The sequence below is a fragment of the Strix aluco genome, chromosome 2, assembly GCF_031877795.1.
Source record: "Strix aluco isolate bStrAlu1 chromosome 2, bStrAlu1.hap1, whole genome shotgun sequence".
NCBI lineage: Eukaryota > Metazoa > Chordata > Aves > Strigiformes > Strigidae > Strix > Strix aluco.
The window spans coordinates 113,640,853-113,661,531 of record NC_133932.1 but is presented as its reverse complement, the minus strand read 5'-3'; the positions used below and the strand labels follow the sequence as shown (position 1 = coordinate 113,661,531).

Below are 20,679 nucleotides of genomic sequence, written 5' to 3'. Positions count from 1 at the left end.
ATATCAAAACCCCAGAGACCTTTTTAATAAGCAGCCCTTGCTTGCTCCTTGGGGGAAAAACTCCAGACAGCCAAACTTTTACATAAACTGTACCAGTGTAAATCCAAGCTGATTCCATGAAAATCAGAGACACGGGTCTAATTCAGTATACAGCACTATCTGGCTAAAAGAACATAGGAATTGACCCAAATTACGAGGCAAAGCTGTATGACTTGGTGAAGCCATAGAAAATAAAAAAGCATGTCAAAAGGTCCAGCAGTTCAGTAAATCTACTTTTGGCTTTGGGATCTGTGTCCACATCACTACCTGGAAGCTGAGGAGAGCTGGGCAGGAGCAGAATGATTGACGCCAGCAAAGATAGAAACAAGGTATTAAGCACAAGCTGGGCAAATAAAAAGTTGTGTTTTGCGTATGTTTTTTGCTAGATTAGGGCTGAAGTGCTCCTGTCTTGCAGGATGACAGTCGGAGAGATTAGATTATAAAGATCTATCACTGCAGACCAAGGAGAGGCTTTGTACTGTTAGCAGATATTTGTGCACTTATAAATACAATCACTGTATTGATGGAGTTTGAATAAAAGTCCTCAGAGATCAAAAATATAATCACCTGCTACATAAGTTAAAAGACTCATTCTGTTAGCAGCAAATACAGAACACACTGTTATACTTACTGGTTTCTGCAACTAGAAGACAGTAAGTGTGTGAGAACTAGGAAAGAAATTATGTGCACAAAATTTGAATCTAGAGTTTATACTTGCTTTGTTATTGTTGTCATCCCTTAGAGGCCTTCAGCTCCTCTCTGCATTTAGCCTCAGATTCTGAAGAGTTCAGATTGCAAAATCCAAACAGGTCCTTTCATACCAAGCTAAAATGAGCCCTGAAAGATTGTGCAAGGACAGTGCTATATTCATATCTCCATGTGCTTTTTTAAGGATTCACAGAATCATCAAGGTTGGAAAAGACCTTGAAGATCATCCAGTCCAACCGTTAACCTAACACTGACAGTTCCCAACTACACCATATCCCTCAGCGCTATGTCAACCCGACTCTTAAACACCTCCAGGGATGGGGACTCCACCACCTCCCTGGGCAGCCCATTCCAACGCCTAACAACCCGTTCTGTAAAGAAATGCTTCCTAATATCCAGTCTAAACCTTCCCTGGAGCAACTTGAGGCCATTACCTCTTGTCCTATCGCTTGTTACTTGGTTAAAGAGACTCATCCCCAGCTCTCTGCAACCTCCTTTCAGGGAGTTGTAGAGGGCGATGAGGTCTCCCCTCAGCCTCCTCTTCTCCAGACTAAACAACCCCAGTTCCCTCAGCCGCTCCTCGTACGACATGTGCTCCAGACCCTTCACCAGCTTCGTTGCCCTTCTCTGGACACGCTCGAGTAATTCAATGTCCTTTTTGTAGTGAGGGGCCCAAAACTGAACACAGTAATCGAGGTGCGGCCTCACCAGTGCCGAGTACAGGGGTAAGATCCCTTCCCTGTCCCTGCTGGCCACGCTATTTCTGATACAAGCCAGGATGCCATTGGTCTTCTTGGCCACCTGGGCACACTGCTGGCTCATGTTCAGCTGGCTGTCAATCAACACCCCCAGGTCCCTCTCTTTCCTGCAAGCATTGCTCAGAATGTAGAGGACTAAACTGCCTGTATGACTGTTATAAATAGTAGTCACTAAAAATGTAAACAAAATGGGTATATGCTACTAAATATTAAGAATCTAAATAAAGAACCCAATTTACAAAAGTAGTTACCCTAGGTATCATGTATAGACAGTGAGGAGAAATAGGCTGCTTCGGAAAATGATTGTGGGAACTCTTGAGTCATGCCGAAAGCACTCACCTCCCAGCATAGGCATCTAAGCTGGATCCCTCAAGTTAGATATTGTGAATACCACCAGTGGTATGTATTTGTGTTATTCTTTTTCTTTTACTGAGTGAAAGTTTTGGAAGTCTATTTTTCAGATATTTTGCAATAAAAATAGCTGTTCATGCAGTGTTCACGAGAACACTTCTGAGCATGCTGACAAACAGCTCCTCCCAACCTGTTTTTTCCAAGGTTGGGACATGGAAACTCCACAGACTTTGTTCAGGCAGAGAGGGTGTAAGCCAGTTACCCAAGGGTCCTGGATATGTGCTACCTCTGATCTCAGAAAGCAGATGAGAGAACAGAAGGTGCACTGCATGTAACAAATGTGGAGTTTGAGTTACATACAAATGTTTATAATTGAAACCATGCTTCTATTATCATCGTAATTAGCAGGTGCTTCCTCATGGTAGATCTATGAAAAACCTTACATTACAGATTATGATTTTTTATGGTGAAAAAAATGTTACATTGTCATTAATTTATCGTAAACTCCCATGTAGTAATATCATAAGAAGAAGCCCACTGTATTTCTAAATATAAGACTGTAATATCCATCATCAGAAAGCTTACTTACACTGACAGATTTTGTATGCTTATGCCTGTCTATCTTTCACAACCTGGAATATGTAATTAAATTCTAAATACCATAAAATCAACAAGAATTAAAGTGGAAGCTGTATAATTTCAACACTTCTTAGGCTTGTCAGCTTCCCTAAAATAAGTTCCGATTAGAATGCTGCTGTTTCTGCCATTTCAGTGCATTATACCTGTTTTAGAAGTGTTTCCAAAACATGAGCAGAACCATGGTATTATCTGACGAATGTCCTATTTGAACAAATTTAGACTGGCAAATATTTAAAGGAAGTTTATAATTTAAAAGGTTTTTTAAATATTTTATGATTATTTAATGATAGAAATTAGTTAAGATTTTAATTGGTTATACTTTTAATTTTAAAGATGTTATTAGGGCAAAAGTTAAATTCAGAGGCATTTATGTTCAGGGTGGTACTTTCTAAAGCAGAACTGGTAACGGAGGAGTGTCAGCCCTGCAGTAAATTTTAACAATAGTGTTGAATACTGTGCTGGGAACACCTGTATTAAGTAGTGGGGCAATTTTTTCTCTTGTAGCTGATGAGGCTGCTCTGTAGACTGAAAGCAGTTCATTAGTCTCTACGTCTCCTTAGTACAGTTGTGAGATCAGGAAGCATGATGTAAAAGTTGTATTCTGTATGAACTCTTTCATACAATGCCAAAAATATAAAATCTGAGAGTGATGGCATTTTTCTTTAATCTGTTTTGTCTTAGAACATCCGTTCGGTTGTTCAGTATTTCAGTGCAACAGCATATTGTCAGTGGAAGTGCACAACAGGTAAATGTGTTCTTCAGAAAGAATACTAAAAGGTGAAAGCAGTGAGATTCTGCATTGTATATTAATGTTGTGATGCAGTGTTAAAAAAAGACTACTATACATGAAATGGAATTACTTTGGCTCCAGATCACTTCACAGAAAGTAAGTAAAAAAGGTGCTATGGAATATGCCACTCCTAGACAGAGGATGAATGTAGCTATAGCCTTTTTAATGTTAGCCCACAGGGAAGTGCAAGTAGGCATTGGGTGATACTTTAACATCCCAGACACAAACTCCACTTAAGTAGTCCAATCCAGATATCCTTTGATGTGATAGCCCTTTATTTGTTCGCCAAATGATCACAAAGCCAAGAAGAGATTGTGCTGGTTAGACTTGATAACTGGTGAAGACCAAGAAGGACAAGTGACAGGAAGATTATGGGATTGTGTTTGCACAAGCTGATTCAGGATAAGCAAGGTAGGCCTGCAGTTTTGAAAAGACAAACTATGAGAAATAAAAGGAATTGGTTAGTGACAATGAAGAAATAAGGTACTTGCCTACAGGGCATGTCTGAAATTTCTTGAAAGCACCAAAACCAACCAACCAACAGAATCTTGAACCATTCTGCCTGGGAGGGAAATGTGAGACACTCAGGAGCACCCCACAGAATCCCACCAGTCACCCATCTCACCTGGTGTTCTTCTCCCAACAGCAGCAGTAGAAGATCCTGTTTAGGAAGAGTGCACATGGGCGTAGCCACTTTCTGCAGCCCATCCCTCTCATACACCCCATCCCTCTCATACACCCCAGCGCATGCATTGCCATATTGGAGATGTTAGAGGGGAGTACTCTTTGCCTGGTCCTTTTAGTATCCTAAATTTGTGTTTATTATCAGCATCTTGAAGCTGCTGATGCTGTCTACCTCTACAACCTCCAGTAGCAACAAGTACCAGAAGCTCACAACTTCCTGAAGAAAGAAGATACTACCTTTTGTTTGTTTTAAACTGATACCCCAGTCATTTCATTGAATGCTCCACCATTCTTGAAAAGGACTGCAGAGTTATTGGAAGAGTCCCCATTGCATTCTTAGCAAAACGACAGTTGTGGCTTGGATGTTAGAGGTTGTTGATTTAAAGTGAGCACTATCAGAATTTCAGCAGAGTACGAATATGTGAAGGAAAGAAAAGCAAATTGTTAAAAGTCCTTGGTCCTTTACAATTTTGAAACAAAAACATCAAATTTAAAGGGTTCAGTATCCAGTGAGGATGAGAGATAGAGTAAGAATAAGATATGACCACTAAGTGAATGCCTTGCCTTTATTTTCCATGAGGATGGGGCCTTGTAGAGGAACAGAGGTAGGAGAAATAATACAAACAAAACAAAAAATTAGTTATGAGGTGGAAAAAAAACCTCAAATATCTTCAAATTCATATTACAAAAACCAGATAACTTTCCACTGATAATAATGGAAGAGCAGGCATATGAAATTGCAGCTTGGGTAATAAAATTTTTGTTGAATCTATCAAAACAGAGATTCTGCCTTATAAATATAAAGCACAGAATTTATGGGGGAAAAGGATCTGTATCAACAGAGAGGCTGCTTGACCTCAGCCACACTCAAGGCTTTGAAAGAAAATTTGGTGGGAGATTAAATTTAAAGGTTTGGATTTAGTTGAAAATTGGATAGAATCCAACACAGATTTAGGAAAGACAACTATTTGCAAATTAGCCTTATATTTTTATTTTCAACAGGAGAATTGTGATAAAATGTATATATCGGTCATCTTCAGAAAAGCATCTGATGTAGCACCACAGGGGAAATTATTACTTAAATCCTTGAACATAGGAATTTGCATTTGTGAGGATGAATAAGGACTTCCAAACCTACCTGGCATTGTCTCTGCTGAAAAAATCTATTAGGGAGATGGTAGGTCTTGGGACTTGCCATATTTGGTATTAAATTTAACCTTAATTGTAAAAAGTTGGAGTGTGCTGGTTAAAACAGGATTTTATGATGAAGAGGCATAGTCAGTGGATGGGGACAGGGATGGGGACAAGGATGGGGGGGTCTCGGGAAAGAAGTTGAGGGCTCAGAGTGACAGCAGTGGGATAATATTTAAGAGTATAGGGAGAAAGAGCTGATCAGATTTCTTTGATAGCTGGTGAGACCAAACATGAGATACTCAACATTTCTGATACTCCATGTTCACAAAAGGGTGTAAACTGGTTTTGAGTAAACTTCATTTAGGAACTGGAAGGTTTATAAAATCAGTTTCTACAACAGCTTTCCCTTAGTGAAGACACAAAACCTTATCTCTAGATGAGGTATGTTTACAGAAGACATTTAGCATATTTTCAGTGAGAACCATGGGAGTTTGGCCTCAATGATGCTTGTGTTCTTCAGTTTCCAAACCAAACATCAAATATTCTGCATACTGAAACTAAAAATAATGTGCAAATATAATTGCTGACAAAGTTTTTAGAAGAATCAGCAGCAGACAAGCTCTATTTTGGCTCACATACTGTAATTATGAGAAGCTGCAGGAAATTTATTCCACTAAGTGTGAAAAGAAGTACTGTTATTCCCAGGAAATAATATGTGAAAGGATGATACCAAGAATATATGGAACTAAAAATATTTGGGAAACTGATTCTTCATATTTTTCTTCATTACCGTTAAAATATGCATAGTGATGTACTGTGATTATTTGAATTTAGGAGTGTGGAAATTGTAGCTAGCAATTAAGTATTTTGCAGAAAATACAGAGAGATTAACAAGCAGTGAATTGCTTCTGCCTCATTTTCTTATGTGAATGACTTATGTGAATTCAGTTTCTTTTTAAAAAAACATTATTCAAGATTAAAATGACATCAAACTGAGAATTTTCGGTGGTTCTTTTGGAGGTGAATACCAAGCACTGACCTCTCTGGTTTATATGCCATTATGAATTCAGCTTGCTGTCTCTCATCTTTGTTAAGAGGGAAAAAAAAAAGTCAAGAAAAAAATGACAACACGTTTTTCTGTAGCGGTGAAAGAAAAGCAGAAGCAGCCAGTCTGAATGCTGTGTTTTTAGTGCTTTGGAAGGGCTTCTCTTGTGCAACTGGGCTGAGGGAGAGCCTTTTTTTTTCCAGCGTCACTGCAATCAGATATATGGGTGCAGCTCTGCTTTACCGCAGCATGATGCAGTTGTGTATAGTTCAGCGTGCTCTTCTTGGAAACAGGCGGAAGGAGAGCAGCTGACCAGAGCATGCAGAGGATATTCATTAGAGGGTGGGTTTTTTCCTAAAGCTGAACAGTACTTGTGAAATTCCTCCAGCTGCAGAAGAGACTGTTTCAGCAGGGCTTCAAGTTGATACTCAGTTCGCAAGAGGAGGTGCATACGCTCCGGCTGTCAGCTTCTGATGGAAAAAAAGCTTCAGACAAGCAGACTGCACGTTATTAAAAGCACAGCTCAGACACCCTTCGGGAAGATACTCTAACCGTGCTTATGGAACAAGTGCTGTGGTACTGCATATGCCTTAACCGACCGGAAGAAATTTGCCCAGTTGTGGAATGGAATAAATGAAAATACATACTGAGGGGGTGGGGGAATAAAATACTCTGCAGATAGAATTAAGTACGAGCCCCGGAGGAAGAGCAAAGGACAAAAATCTCATGGTGTGTTTTTGTTGTTGTTGTTGAGCTTTTTTCTTTTTTAATGAGCTTACCTACCATGAACGGAAGAAGTGGATCTGCGGAGACTTCATTTCCTCCTCTGACCCCTCGTTTACATCACTAACTGGTGACAGTCACATCTACATACATAGTACCTGCCACTTCAGCTGCTCAGAATTATAGAAGCCTCTTTGTATGCAGCAGACATGGCTAGCCAGCAGGATTCAGGCTTCTTTGAAATCAGTATCAAATATTTACTGAAATCCTGGAGCAATAGTGAGTAGCAGAAGAGTAATCTTTTCATATTACGCATTGCTTGGTAAATAGCTAGGATAACCTAAAGGATAAAATCTTATATTTCTATATGTTTGTGTTATAGAAACCAAATAATTTTTTGCTTTTGTGAGCTCTAAAAATCAGAATGTCAGAGATTTAAATAGGTTTCATTAACTGCAAAGGCTGTAATGAGATTATACTAGATTTTGCTTGATTGAATTCTGAAGTTAGGCTGCTTTCTGGCTGTCTCTAATAGTACATTGCAGGGAGTGCATTCCAAACAGTGTTTCCTGCCTACATGTTTATTTGATTTGTTCAGGGTTTATCTTAATATTTGTGGAAATGCTGTTTAATCACAAGGGTGTGGCATTGCTCAGAAGTGGGTTTTTATTAATTGTGCACTGAGGACAAAAATATAATGATTATACTTAAGGTCTGAAAGTCATTATTTTAATATCATAAAAGGAAAACATCAGTTGCTTATAGCTGCACTTCCCACTCTCTATGCTTAATTTCAGAATCTTATGCAATATTTCCATCCAGAAAGAATCCATCTGTTTATCTAATCCAGGCTGCGTTTTGCAGAATGTAAACAAATAGCATTTTAGTCTTCCTTGGTCTTTTCAGTATTGCTGTTCCTGATTTCCATTGCTGTTTAAATCAGTCACTCTTCAGATTTTTAGCAATATTATGTAATGAAGATTTCTGAATAAAATTTAGTGCTTGCAAATACATTGAGATTAGGTAAGGCCATGGGATAACTCTGGCAGAAATCTGCTTTTTGATTTAAAATACATGAACAGTATATTCCTTTTCGATAGAAGCTGTACTAACAGTGCTAAATCTCTATAATTAACTGCTTTTAAAAGATAAAACACAATGTCTCTGGAAAAATCCAACTTGGCTACGTATGCAGTAAGGTTCTGATCATCCCACTATCTTTAATTTAATAACTTCTGCATAAAAGACTAGTATTTTAAAGTTCTATGGTATAAAAAATTTCAAAATCTGCTTAATACAAGACATGTATTTGAATACTTGCAAAGAAATAGAAATAACACTATATTAGATGTGTGACTTGTCTTCATTAAATGATATACACAGAAACTGTATTTTTCCAGGTCATTTGTAACCTCAGTAACACTGTAGTCCTTGTTTGAATCTATTTTTCTACCACAAGTGTGAAGCCACCAGGGAATAATAGTATTACCTAAACAGCATTGCTTATCTGCCCTCCTTTGAAAATATTTAGTGCATATTTATTCAAATCAGTGATCCCAAAAGGACTGGAAGAGAATTTTATGATTTAGTTACCTTTTTGGACTAATGTTAATCCAATACTGAGAACATAAGTGTGTATTGTGACAACACATATTTTATAACAAGCTAGTCACAGTTTATGACAGAATAAAAACAAGTCACTTCATGGTGCAGAAATCAAATCACTTCTGGCATTACTTTTGCAATAGACTACTGTAACTTTAAGACTTAGTAAAACTAGCACTTAAGAATGTAAAAATGTCTACATTATGGAATTAAATATAACATTTTAATTTTTTTTTCTTTTTCCTCTACATTGAAGTATATTGAAAGTATTTCCAAACAACAAAGATGTTTCTGGTCTGAAATTAGAAGTCCTTAAACGAAATTCTGTTTTAGGAAAATGGAAATAGTAGATGAATAATTGGTATTTCTGACACTCTTTTAGATGATAAACACACTTTCTACTGCATTTGAATAAAAACTAAGGAAATACAATAAATTAATCCAGATTGACTTAAACTTGTTACCAATTATATTTTTTGCATTCAATCTGGAAGGTTATGTTCATAAATCTGTACATAATCCTTTCTAGCTGAAAAACAATTTGATAAGAACACAGTAGGGAGTTCAAAAGACCTAGGGCTTTCTTCAGCTCTGCTATGTGATGGGTGGAGCAGAGCAAAACACTTCCCTTGCTTGAGAAACTGCTGGGAAGCCTGTACATGCATGCACAGGAACATGTTTTTAAGAGAATAGGTGTTGTGTCTGCATACCCAAGAGCAGAAGTAAGCTATAAATTATGCTGGGGCATTTTCCTAGTAGAAAGAGGTCTAACATACTGTTTTAAAAGAAAAATAACTTTGGATCCTACAGTAGATATTTTGTTCAAATGGTAATAGTGTAGAGGTTCTGTCCATGTATGTTTCTGTAAATGGGCACTTTAAAACAGTGCCTGTAAGTAGCATTTCTAAGTAAGTAAAGCCCTTCCCAGTCTTTATAGTCCCACCAGACCCAGCCCTTTCTATTGATTTTTGTGTTTTGGCTTACACAGAGCATTAACATTTTCTAACAGACTGCCAACCGTGCCCATTGCCCATACCATACCATGAAATATACTCTGTTATTCTACCTAGAATGACAGTTTTCTCTGATTTTGCTATCTAGGGTGTTTAACATACTAGCATTCTTGACATGCCGAGCAGAATTTCAGTTCAGTGTCACACAGCACTTGCAGAGGTGTTCACGTAGCATACTGCTTGGATTTTCATGTTCGTCAGCCAGCTAAAGAGGCAGGTAGTTTATAGGCCCTGGAGTCAGTTCATTTTAGGTATCTGTTAACTACTGTAGTCAGAATGATATGGTCAGTGGTGTATTCTCAGTGAGCGTGCACTCTTATTCCTAGGGGACAAAAAAAGCCAAGTCACAGTCTGGCCTTTGAATTGTCCCACCAAACTGAGAGACCTCAAAATGCTCCTTTGTGCAGCTCTCAAAACAGACTTTTGCTCTGCACATGTCAATAAGATACTGTGCATGTCATGCATTTCTGGAAAGTACTCCTGTAATATGTTGGAGATGGGATCAGAATTGGGATTCACTGTTCGGGAAATAAGAATAATCATCTTTTTGTGTTCTGATGTTTTCTTAAATATTCAAGTATTTTTGATCAATGCTGCATTAGTCAACAACTGCATTAGTCATTTGCATTACTTCTTTTTGAAATTACTGCTAAAATGGTCATGCTTACTCAAGGTGAGTAGTGCTCACTTGGCCCACTGAGGTCAGTAAGATGACAAGAATAAAATAGGGCTCACCAACAGTAGGATGATTAAGAGTCTTTTCCTCAGATTTGTTATGGAAATATTGCAAAATACTTTTCGTAAATAAATATTTGCAATTTATTTGAAGAATAGCATGAATCCAAATGATAAGAATTTGAATCTGCTCTTTCCTTAGACTGCTTTTACTTTTTGAATGAATCAGATAATTAGATTTATTCTGAATTTTATTTCCAAATGCATTTTTCAAATTCATAGTTTCAAAAAAAAAATCTGAATAAAAGTTTAAGAATCAAGCTACAAGAAGCTGGAGTGCCATCACTATAAACTGCAGGAAATTCTATAATAAATTCCGGTTTTTGCAGTTTCTAGATCAGATCAGCAATTAAGTTTATTGGAGAAAGGATTCTGTAGAAGAATCCAAATGGCACAGGTGGATGGCTCACTTGTGCTCTCACAAATCAGCTCTTAGGTGGGCTAGCAGAAGCTATTTCATTGTCTCCCAGTTACTAGAAATAAATTCTAAGGTGTCTTTTTGTGTAATGAAATGAGAGTGCACATTTTGCATAGTGAACATTTTAATTTTATTTGCTACTTCTCATAGTTATCTTCAAGGCCTTATTTTAAGGATTACAAAACTTGTTTAATCTACCTTTGAATGGCAAGATTTTTTTCTGCAGACTTGCATTTCATTCAGACTCGGAATAAGGCCTTGAACTTCAGGTCTCTTTCCCATGGCTCATACTTCCCTGTCTTCTTCCACAGTAGCCACCATCCATATCAAAATCCTCATACCATCATCCTCTTCACCTTTGTGCTGTGCAAAGGCTTTTAAGCAATCCTTCTACTACTACACAGGTCTCTTCCTCTGTGGTCCTGTGTGCCTAGTCACTGTAGCAGTGGCTGGCAAAAGCCACTCCATGTTTACTAGTGGTGGTAACTTCAGAGGCAGCTTAATCCTGGTGGCACACAGGCACCCGCATCAGCTATTGCCTGCATTGCTCAAACACAGCGGCATCCCACAACAGTCCCAGGAGAACATCTGGCTCCTCCTCGGCTTGCTGGTCACATACTGAGTTGAACACAGTGCTGGTATCGTAACAAGTTACGTTGTCAGAAGAGCATCGGGTATTCGAGAAACTTCTCAATGGCCAGTAGGAAGCCTGACGGGTTGTTGGCTGCCAAGTGGTTTGCCATATTCTATTCTGCTCTTCAAGATGTGTTTCTACCATGTCAGGAACAGAAATTAATGAAATACATTTAGTCCTTCATTAAATGAATGTAATACATTTAGCAGTAAAATTGAACCTTTTTACAGAGAATATTCGTGAAGTCCTGTGGCCATGAGCAAGAGAAAGAGAAGCCTGTAGGCAGTTTCTTAGGTAAAAGTCTGCATTATGTCTTAAGTTCTGTGGTGCACTAGTTTGATATTCTAGTAATTTATGGTACAGGAAGATGATAACAGCCGTTTTGCAGGGCGTCACTTAATCTGCAGGCAAGCATGCACCTGTTTTAAAGTTGAATATGCTATGCACACTATGCTATCAGGCTTAGTGATTGTAGCAAGATACCAGTGAACGAAAGAGGCTCCTCCTTCCTGTTTCTCAGTGCCCACTTAAACACAATTACTGAACAAGAAGGACCTATCCTTCCATGACATCTCTTTTACACTAGCATTCTACTCTTGCAGACCTGAAGTGAGCTGATTCAAGAAGCTGATGTGTGGCAAACTCACTCTGCAGGGAAAGGATCAGTTCTTGCCTGAAGCAAGTGGGTGGCCTGCAGATGGGGAAGGGACAGGGGCACGTGGCTGCGGTAAGCAGGAGAGCAGGCTGGCACTGCCAGAGTAACTGCAGCCTGGCTGGGGCCACGCTTGGACCTGCTCCTCTTGCTTGCTACTGAGGTCTCACCCTAATACATCTGCAGAATGCTGGCCACTTCCACAGCCTCTGCCTTTAGGGAGCCCTGGGGACAAAGGTTAGCATCTGCTCAGGCCTTGGCATGTGACCCTGCCTTGGACAAAGGATGCTATTAATTCAAGCTGTCTTGCTACATGAAGGGAATTGAGTGCTCTATCCACTGAGCCTGAAATTAGGGTGCTTAGTGTATTCTTCATCTCTAAGTAGTCTGTGATTGTCAGCAGAAAAGTGACTTTCTTGATAGTTGTGACTGTAATCTCCCAGGACAAATTTCTTCGTATTTGTAGCTCTGATCCTCTTCTCCACAGAGCTGTAAGGCGAGGCATTAAATCAGAGTGTTTGGACTCTGTGTTCTAGTGGTACCCATTTTAGAACTTGCATTTTTACATGGCTCTTCTTAGTAGTCAGGGAAAGTGGAAGTTTTATGACTTTGGGGACCTGAGAGCTCTCAAAAAAGGATTTTTGTTTGGTTTGATGTTTGCCACTCTGTTCAGGACCTTCCAGAATCATTCCTACCATATTGGGAGGAAAAAAGGATGAAAGAATCAGAAATGCTCTGTTGCAAAATTCAGTTTATTTACAGAATGAGTTTGCTTGTCATTAAGAAGTTTGAATTACTGTAGTAAAAATCTAAAGATAGTTTGAGTGCAATATTAGTACATAAATTTTTTTGGTAAAACTTCAGTCCTAATCTCAAAATATAAGATAGTCTGGAAACTAAGCATAAACCAGGCATAAATAATCACTGGTAGGTATTCCACAAAGGTTCCAATAATTTTACTTGTGGTAAAAACAAAACTATTCTGTTATACTATTAGTATCCACTTTGAGTGATTAATTTGTGAATATCCTTGGTTTTATCAAATTACCAGCAGTTTGTTTTTTTCCAGTATAGCTAGTTACTATTCAAAAGGATCAGGAAAAGATCTAACAGTCCTTGTGGTTTCCTCTATGCACATAAAATACCATTGAATAAGCTGTAGTATCTTTTATTTTTATATGTATAAAATTATATACAAGGGAATGTATTTAAGAGAAGTGATAATGTGCAGGTTACCTTAGGTGTATAAAATGTACAAAAATGTTCCAAGTTTAGTAATGGAGGATATAAGCCGAATTGCTACTTAACATTCCTTTTGTATTTTATTCACTTTTTATGCACTCATTTCATTAATAGCTTAAAATCTCTTCTCTATATTGACTTGTGAACAGTGGGAAACAGTCTCCACGCCTCCAGATTTATGATTTCATGTGTTTGTCCAGCTTTATTTTCTGTATTCAATTCCTGAGTTTCTAAGCAATCAGTAAGTTCTCTGACACTTGCTATGGGTTGGGTACATGTAGCATTGCAGTAGCTGTGCCTGGGAGGGACAGTCCCACATCAGCCCCTTGTCCCTGTCCCCATGCTCCTACCCCTTCTCTCCCACCCTAATTACCCACAGAGTTAATATCCTTCCAGTTAAACTTTCTAAAATGGTGTAGATGCTGGTGTCAGCATAAGGAAGGGGACAAGGATACACAACTACAAGTGAGAGGCAGTTTTGGCTGATTTCTGCTGTTAGACTGGTGGAGCTGTATGGTAAATCATACTTTCTTAATAGTGACTCCTGTACCTGTGCATGCATTTAAGTATCAGAGCTAGTTCCTTCTCCAGGCCAAGCTAGCTTTTGCATTCCTCGCTTCGATGCTTCAGAGCATCAACAGGGAAGTTGTTGTTGCTATTATTGTTTCCATGATAAATTTGGACTGCAGGATAACTTCACAGAGGTAGGTAGCTGAGTTATTTGTGAGTTGGTAATTTTTTATTCACTGTAGTTACCTAAACTAGATTTGAATCAGTTGTCCATAGAAAGAAAATCTTTTCCCCTCTAGTATACTTTCTTCTGAAATCATCCAATCCTTTGTGTATTCCACCAGCTAAAAGGAATACTAAACATAGTGTTCAAACTTTGCAACAGCTCTTTCAGCCAGATATTTTAAGTTCTTGTAGTATTTATATTTTTCAAGAATATAAATGGAAAGATGTTCAATAGTATGACAAAGCAGGGCAAGACATCTGCCAACTAGCTCATCAATCTGCTGAGAGCTTGAAACTGGGAATGACAATGGAGGGACATTATGACCCACTTAGGTAGCAGTGAACTGGGGTGGAAAGCAAAGGGTGCAGGGCAAAGGGAACAAGAGAGACCTCAGGAACCATAAAACAGGATGAAGAGACACCCACCTTAAGTGTATGCATACAAATACATGGACTCTGGAAAACATGCAGAAGGAAGTCACGTGCTGCATGTGGTCACAAGACTGCAGAAGTAGCAGGCTTGGTGTTAACAGCTCACACAGTTGGAGTGCTGTGATGGATGGATACAAGCTCTTCAGGAAGGACCTGCAGGAAGGTGAGGAGCGAAGGTTGCTGCCTTTTGAAGGAGCTACTCAAGTGTATGGAGCTCTTCTATGGGATGGATGGGTGAACATGGGCTTGAGAGTCTGTGGGTCAGGATCAGGAGAGAGTACTTTAAGAGTTACAGAGTGATAGTGGGAATCTGTTACAGGCCACCCAATCAGGGTGAGGAAGTGGACAAAGCCTTCATTAAGCAACTTGAGGAAGTTGATGCATTACTGAGGTTGGAGTTGAACCTCCTGATGTGTGCTGGAAGTGCAACATAGTAGGACGCAAGCAATCAGGATTTCTTAAGGGTGTTGGAAGTAGCTTCTTGATGCATGATGGACCAACCAGGGGTAAAGTGCAGCTGGGTCTGCTGTCCATTAACAAGGAAGAACTGGTTGGAGCTCAAGATCTTGAGAAGAGTGAGTAACGAGGGTGGCAGAGGACTTTAGGAGAGCAGATTTAAGTTTTTCAGATTTCAGAAACTGTTAGGTGGGATCTCATGGGGGGTAGCTCTGAAAGGCAAAGTAACTCAGGAAAGCTGGCAGGTCTTTGAGGTCAGCATCTTCCAAGCATGAGGGTGGGACACCCCGATACTCAGGGGAACAAGCAGACATATGCGGAGACCAGTGTGGCTTATCAGGGACCTCATGGCTGAGCTCCAATGCAAAAAAGACCGTATATTGGAGGCAAAATCAGGGGTTGGCTCCAGAGGAGGAATTTATAAACATTGCCCAGGCATGCAGGAATGGTACTTGGAAATTCAAAGCTCAACTGGAGATGGGAATTGCAAGGGATATCAAAGGCAACAAGAAGAGTTTCTCTTGCTTCAGTAGTGGTAAAAGGCTGAACAAGGAAAATGTGGACCCGTCGCTGAATGGGGCAAGGTATTTAGTGGACTGAGGTACTGAATGCTGCCTTTGTCTCAGTCTTCACCAGCAAGGTCTCTCCAGTCTCTGTCTGCCCAGGTGCTGGAGTGCCCCTTGATATGGTACTTCTGATAAGGGGGGAAGGTAGAACTTTTGCAAGTCCAGAGTGCGGGAGCACAGATTCATTTCTTTGCAGGAACTACTGAGAAGCCTGGCAATTCCATATATATTTATGGTCTTTTATCTATTGCAAATTATAGTCACATTCAAAACTGAGGGACAGCAAAGGTTTTCTATACACAGCAGACAGCAAAGCTTGCTAAAAAACAAGTGGCTGAATGAAACACATCTGGGAAACACTGGCTTCCTAGTTTGCTCTCGGCCAAGAAGCAGTGGTTTCACAGAGTTGTCAAATGCTGCTTGCTTCCTCCTCTGCATGAAATACAGAGATGACCAATAAAGACAGGCCACCAACAGTGTTGATGTTTGTGCATAGTATCAAGGTCACTGATGCAACTGGTATTACAGAGCTGCCTGAGAGATTCAGCTCTGTCATGTCCCAGAAGAGAGGTTTTGGGGTGCTTTTCAGGCCACTGGTTTGAAGAGAAATCTGAGTGTTGTTTTGTAAATACTGTGGGATTGCTGTAGTGACACGTTATCATGTGTCTCCAGGGGAATGTGTTGCTGATAAAGAGCTTAATTAGGTGGTTGGACCCTTAGCAGAGAAATTTCACACACACAAAAAAAATGAGACCCTTCTGAGAGACATACTAAAAAGTGTTTATCCTGAATATTTTCTATGCTTTCAGAAATTTGCTGTCATCAAATGTAGCACTAATGCATACCAGTAGAGAGGCTGCTGTTGTTTTCACTGGTCAGTGAGGGGGTCAGAAGTCATGATTTGTGTATGGCAGAAATGTTAGATGGATTGGCATTAGACAAGGACTGATCAAAAGAATGTAACAGATCTTGATTATTTTTGTTCTTGTTTTTATTTATAATTGTGAAGTTGCAGATGGTTTTAGTTTTATTTTGAAAGGCTTGACTTTGAAAGATTCGTTTATATTGCCTTGGATTCTTAAGTAACCAGTAGTACCTGGCTCAGCACAGTAGCCTGCCAAAGGTATTGTTTTGCAGTAATTCTGTAATTAAGCAATCATACTAATATTTATTCCTATTCTCTATCTATCTTCCCTTGGTCTCTGTAACTTTGAAGAGTCTTAACTTAGATGTGGAGTAAATTAAACTTCAAAGGAAGTCCGTTTATCAACTTGTTTGTTTTGGTATTGATTCCCTTGAACAACTTTTGTTGAACAGAACAATTACCTTTTTTACTGCATTTCTGATTGTTATTTATGAATGGCTTAAATGTCTCAATCACTTCGCCTTTTTAGTCAGAAGGATACCTATGTAGAGTTCTAGACAAAGTTCTTCCTTGAGAAGTTTGTATAGTAGGTTTCTGCATATACTCACAGTAATATATTGTTGTATATTTTCAGAATCAGGTTTATTCTGTGTGTATTACAGAGATACCACGTGTTGAAAGTGGGCTAAGCTACCTGACATCAGGTTTTGCAATTTGTTCCCTTGTAATTGGAGCTATTTTTAGTCTGCTTTCCAATGGAAGCAAAGCTTATTCAGTCTGCCTGCCTTTTTAAAACATGTTGACCAATTTCAGAACAATTCAGAGAGGGGTAGAGTTCTTAAAGATACCTAAGTTTCTACAGAATTTGTAAAATAAGGCTGTTAGGTAGTGAAGAGGAAAGTCCACCTGATGAAAAATGACAGCATAAGCTTCCCATTGTCTGAGACATAAGAAAATCCTTGCTGTGGCAGCCTTTGTAAATACCCCAGCTGTGAGACAAGCTTCAGTCACACCTTTGAGAGGAATGCACACAAAACTCATAGTGTTGCTTATTTTGAAATACATTCACAAGATGCAAATTGACATTCATTAGTTCAGATGCGGGGAAACTGCTGCAAATACCTTGCTTGCAATGGTCTACATTATGATAGTATTCATACAGTGCTTCCCATCTGGAAGCTGTACAGACTTAAATTCTTTTAGCATTATTACATGAATATGAAAGATGGAAGTATTATTCCTTTATTGCTACTACTGGGCAAATTGAAACAGATAAATTAACTGAGAAACACAAGATTACACATGAAACCTGTGTTAGAGCTGGAAATGAAACCCTGTTTTCTATTCCTTTACTGGAAGAAGCTTTCTTCCTTCACATTCTTGGTAGCCAAATGACACATGGTGAATCATAACTCAACTAGTTATTATTTCTAATGAGATTTTTAATTGGCGGTAAGTAGTAATTTTAAAATGGAAATGTTCTTGGATTATTTTAAATTCCACAGGGTGCATATTTGTTGCTACTGATGCCTTAAATGAGGAGAAAATTACTTAGCTATAATTCTTTTTCTTTGAAGGCAGATGTTTGAAACAAATAACCTCACCACACCCTTTACCTGTGTGCCATCTGAACCAAAGCTAGGTGGTTATTTTGATTTTTGTTCTATTACTCATAGGCAGGAAAATGTGGCAGAGCGATGTATGTATTCTTTACCGGGATGCATGCTTGATCAAGAGCAGTAGCTCTCTGGGAATCACGAGTTGGAAATTATTGCTTTTGAAATGCAGAAGTCACTGGGGTTAAGCAAAGTCTCAGCTTGTCCATAGTGAATCTTTAACATGTATGTCATAAAATAGAAGATGGAAAGTTTTTCAAAGGGAGAGTGAAATTTAAAATTTTGATTATTTTTACTCATTTGTCTGTCATGTATTCAAGCAGGAGGGGACAGGGCAAGTAGAAGTGGATGTTATAGGGAGCTGCAGAAATCTACGTCAAGAAAGATTACTGGAACCATTGGAATTATTATTTTAATGAACTTTTAAAACTAAATTATTAATATAGACAGGTTTGAATTTTATAAAAAGGTAGGAAAGAAAGAGAATATTTATTAATGATTATGACTGTATATTGCTATGCCTTATTTATATAAAAGCCCTCTTTCTATTGCCAGTAATTTTTCCTGAGCTCTGCAGTTTGGGCTAAAGCATTTCTAAACTTAATGTCCCTGAAGGTGAATTTTGTAATTTTCAGCAGAAATGGTTCTACTCTCTCTTAAGGATGAGAAAATGCAAAAGCACTGTTGTTTGTTCATGTTAAGCATTCTCTTGAAGAGTATCTTGGGGGTGGGTGGGGGACAGACACCTAACAGCCAACTAGCTGCCTCTGTACAGTGCCTGCAGTGACTGCCTCTGTACAGTGAGGGCGGAGGAGAGAGTGAATTTGGAATAAAAGCCCAGCAAAGAGCCAGCAGGCATGAAGGGAGAAGAGGCAGGAGAGTTACTGTGGGGGAGGAATCAGAAATAGGGGAATTGATACTTGCTGGACAGTGGGAGTGGAAATGAAGAGTGACTGGTAGGAGACAGGGCCAAGGGGGAACTGGAAAGGGTTGGGTGAAGGGGTAGGGATGGGAAAAGTGATGGAATGGGAGTGAGAGGACTGGATGGACGAGATGAACAATATTTGGCTGGGCAAGGGGAACAGTGCATGGGAGTCTGGGACTGAAATGGGGAACCTGAAGAGTGGAAGACACAGCCGTGAGGAGACACCAGATTGTAGAACTGAAGTAAGAAGAGAGCAGCTGGGGAGATGGGGGAGGTGAGAGACAGAGAAATCCCCTTCCAAGCACATAATACAGTGCAGGAGTTCCTTCCTGCATCCTTGCTTTATAGCAGATCCCTCCAGCAAAGGATATGCCTTGCTTTGCCTTAGTGCTTGGGTTAGGTGGCAGAAAGTGTTTGCTTTTATCAGGTGAGGAGATCAGCAAGTGCCTTGTGTGGCCATTAAGGTAACTGGGTCAAGAGTTGATTCATTTGGCATCAGATTAATCATACGTCCACTATCTTACCTTGCTTATCATTTTCACTTCTGAAAGCCTGAGTCCAATGAGGTAGTGCAGCACACAGTGGAAAGCACGTAGATGTACAGATACTCTTATCAGGTTATTCCTGTATTTATTATTACTTGTAATGCAGTAGCAAATAACTTCCAAATGCATTTCTTCTCCAATACAGCAGGCAGTGTATAAGCTAACAATGAAAGCTAGACTCTCCTAGGATCTCCTAAGGGAGGATGTCGGACAGATCCCAGATTTTGACAGAGTTCTCTGGTGACTGAAGAAACAGACCATGTGTTTGGGTATTAGTGAGTATTTGAGTGTCACTCAGCATACTTTCAAGCATAATAGTTCTATGAGCAATGTGTTAAAAACTGGCAAGGGGCACTGTAATAAAGTATCCTTGCTGATGGTTTGTTGTCACATTAGATTGAGCTAAACCGTTGGGTACTGCAGGGATGGACTCTAGGCTTTATTTTATTTTATAACCTTGTTGGGGATTTGGAAGAAGGTAAATAACATGTTAATGACATTTGTGATAATCCTTACATTAGAATATGTAAGTATCAGCAAAGAAAAAGGAGGGAAAAAAAGAATAATCAAATGGAGGGTTATTCTGAGTAAAAATATGAAAATGTACTTAGCAAGGGAATCTGTAAATTACTTTCAAAACAATTCATTTTTGAAACATGAAAAGCAAGACTGGCTACATGTTTAAACTGTAGTGTAAGGGCCAGCTCTTCACTGGAGGAAGAGGCATAGACTTTCTTCTGCAGCTGCAGTGAGAGAGGGTCCCTGTACATTCATGGCTGCACCTGGGCCAATTCCCAGCACTGTTTTGCCAAAAGTGGGAAACCAGAGGTCTGTCTATTACAGCGGAGCTGCTGAGAATGGCAATTACAAATAAGGGTTTTTTAATTTCTTTGAGGACAAACAGTAGCCCTTCAAGCAATAAAATGGAAGCATCACACTACTGGCAAGTTAGATATTTTTTAAAATTTATTATGTGCTTATGATATTAATAGGTACTTAGAATGGCTTTCTGCTTAATATTAATACCATTCTTTCTAGTTCACCATAAAGGCTATTATTACTTTTTGCAGTCATTTTCTTGTTACAAAAAGGAATCTATTTCTGCAGAGTAATGCGTTTCTACAAAGTTACTGCCACTGACTTTAATCAAGCATTTTTCTCGATTAAGTACAAAGGGATGTAAAATACTAGTCAGATCATCTTACACAGCTAGCACATATCCTAAACATTCACATACCAGATTACAACCTTATTGGTAAATTCTCCTAAAGCCTGCCTGACTCCGATGTCATGCATTTTCAAGATTACATTTATATTATGACGATATCCTCAGGGCATGACTTTTCTTATAAAGTTTTCATTTTTATAA

The 20,679-nt window shown here is 39.1% G+C and overlaps 1 protein-coding gene across 4 annotated transcripts in view; it reads left to right on the top strand.

The window, feature by feature from the left end:
* Nucleotides 1-20,679, top strand: part of FRY (FRY microtubule binding protein) — a 198,494-nt gene that overhangs the window by 16,709 nt on the left and 161,106 nt on the right. For 3 of the 4 annotated variants that reach the window (XM_074815877.1, XM_074815876.1, XM_074815875.1), the window contains exon 1: nucleotides 6,462-7,150. The exons of the other annotated variant lie outside the window; for it this stretch is intronic. In XM_074815877.1, coding sequence (XP_074671978.1) covers nucleotides 7,081-7,150 — 70 coding nt within the window. In that variant the 5' untranslated portion in view covers nucleotides 6,462-7,080. Of the gene's footprint in view, nucleotides 1-6,461; nucleotides 7,151-20,679 lie in introns of those variants that run through there. 4 annotated transcript variants of the gene reach the window in all.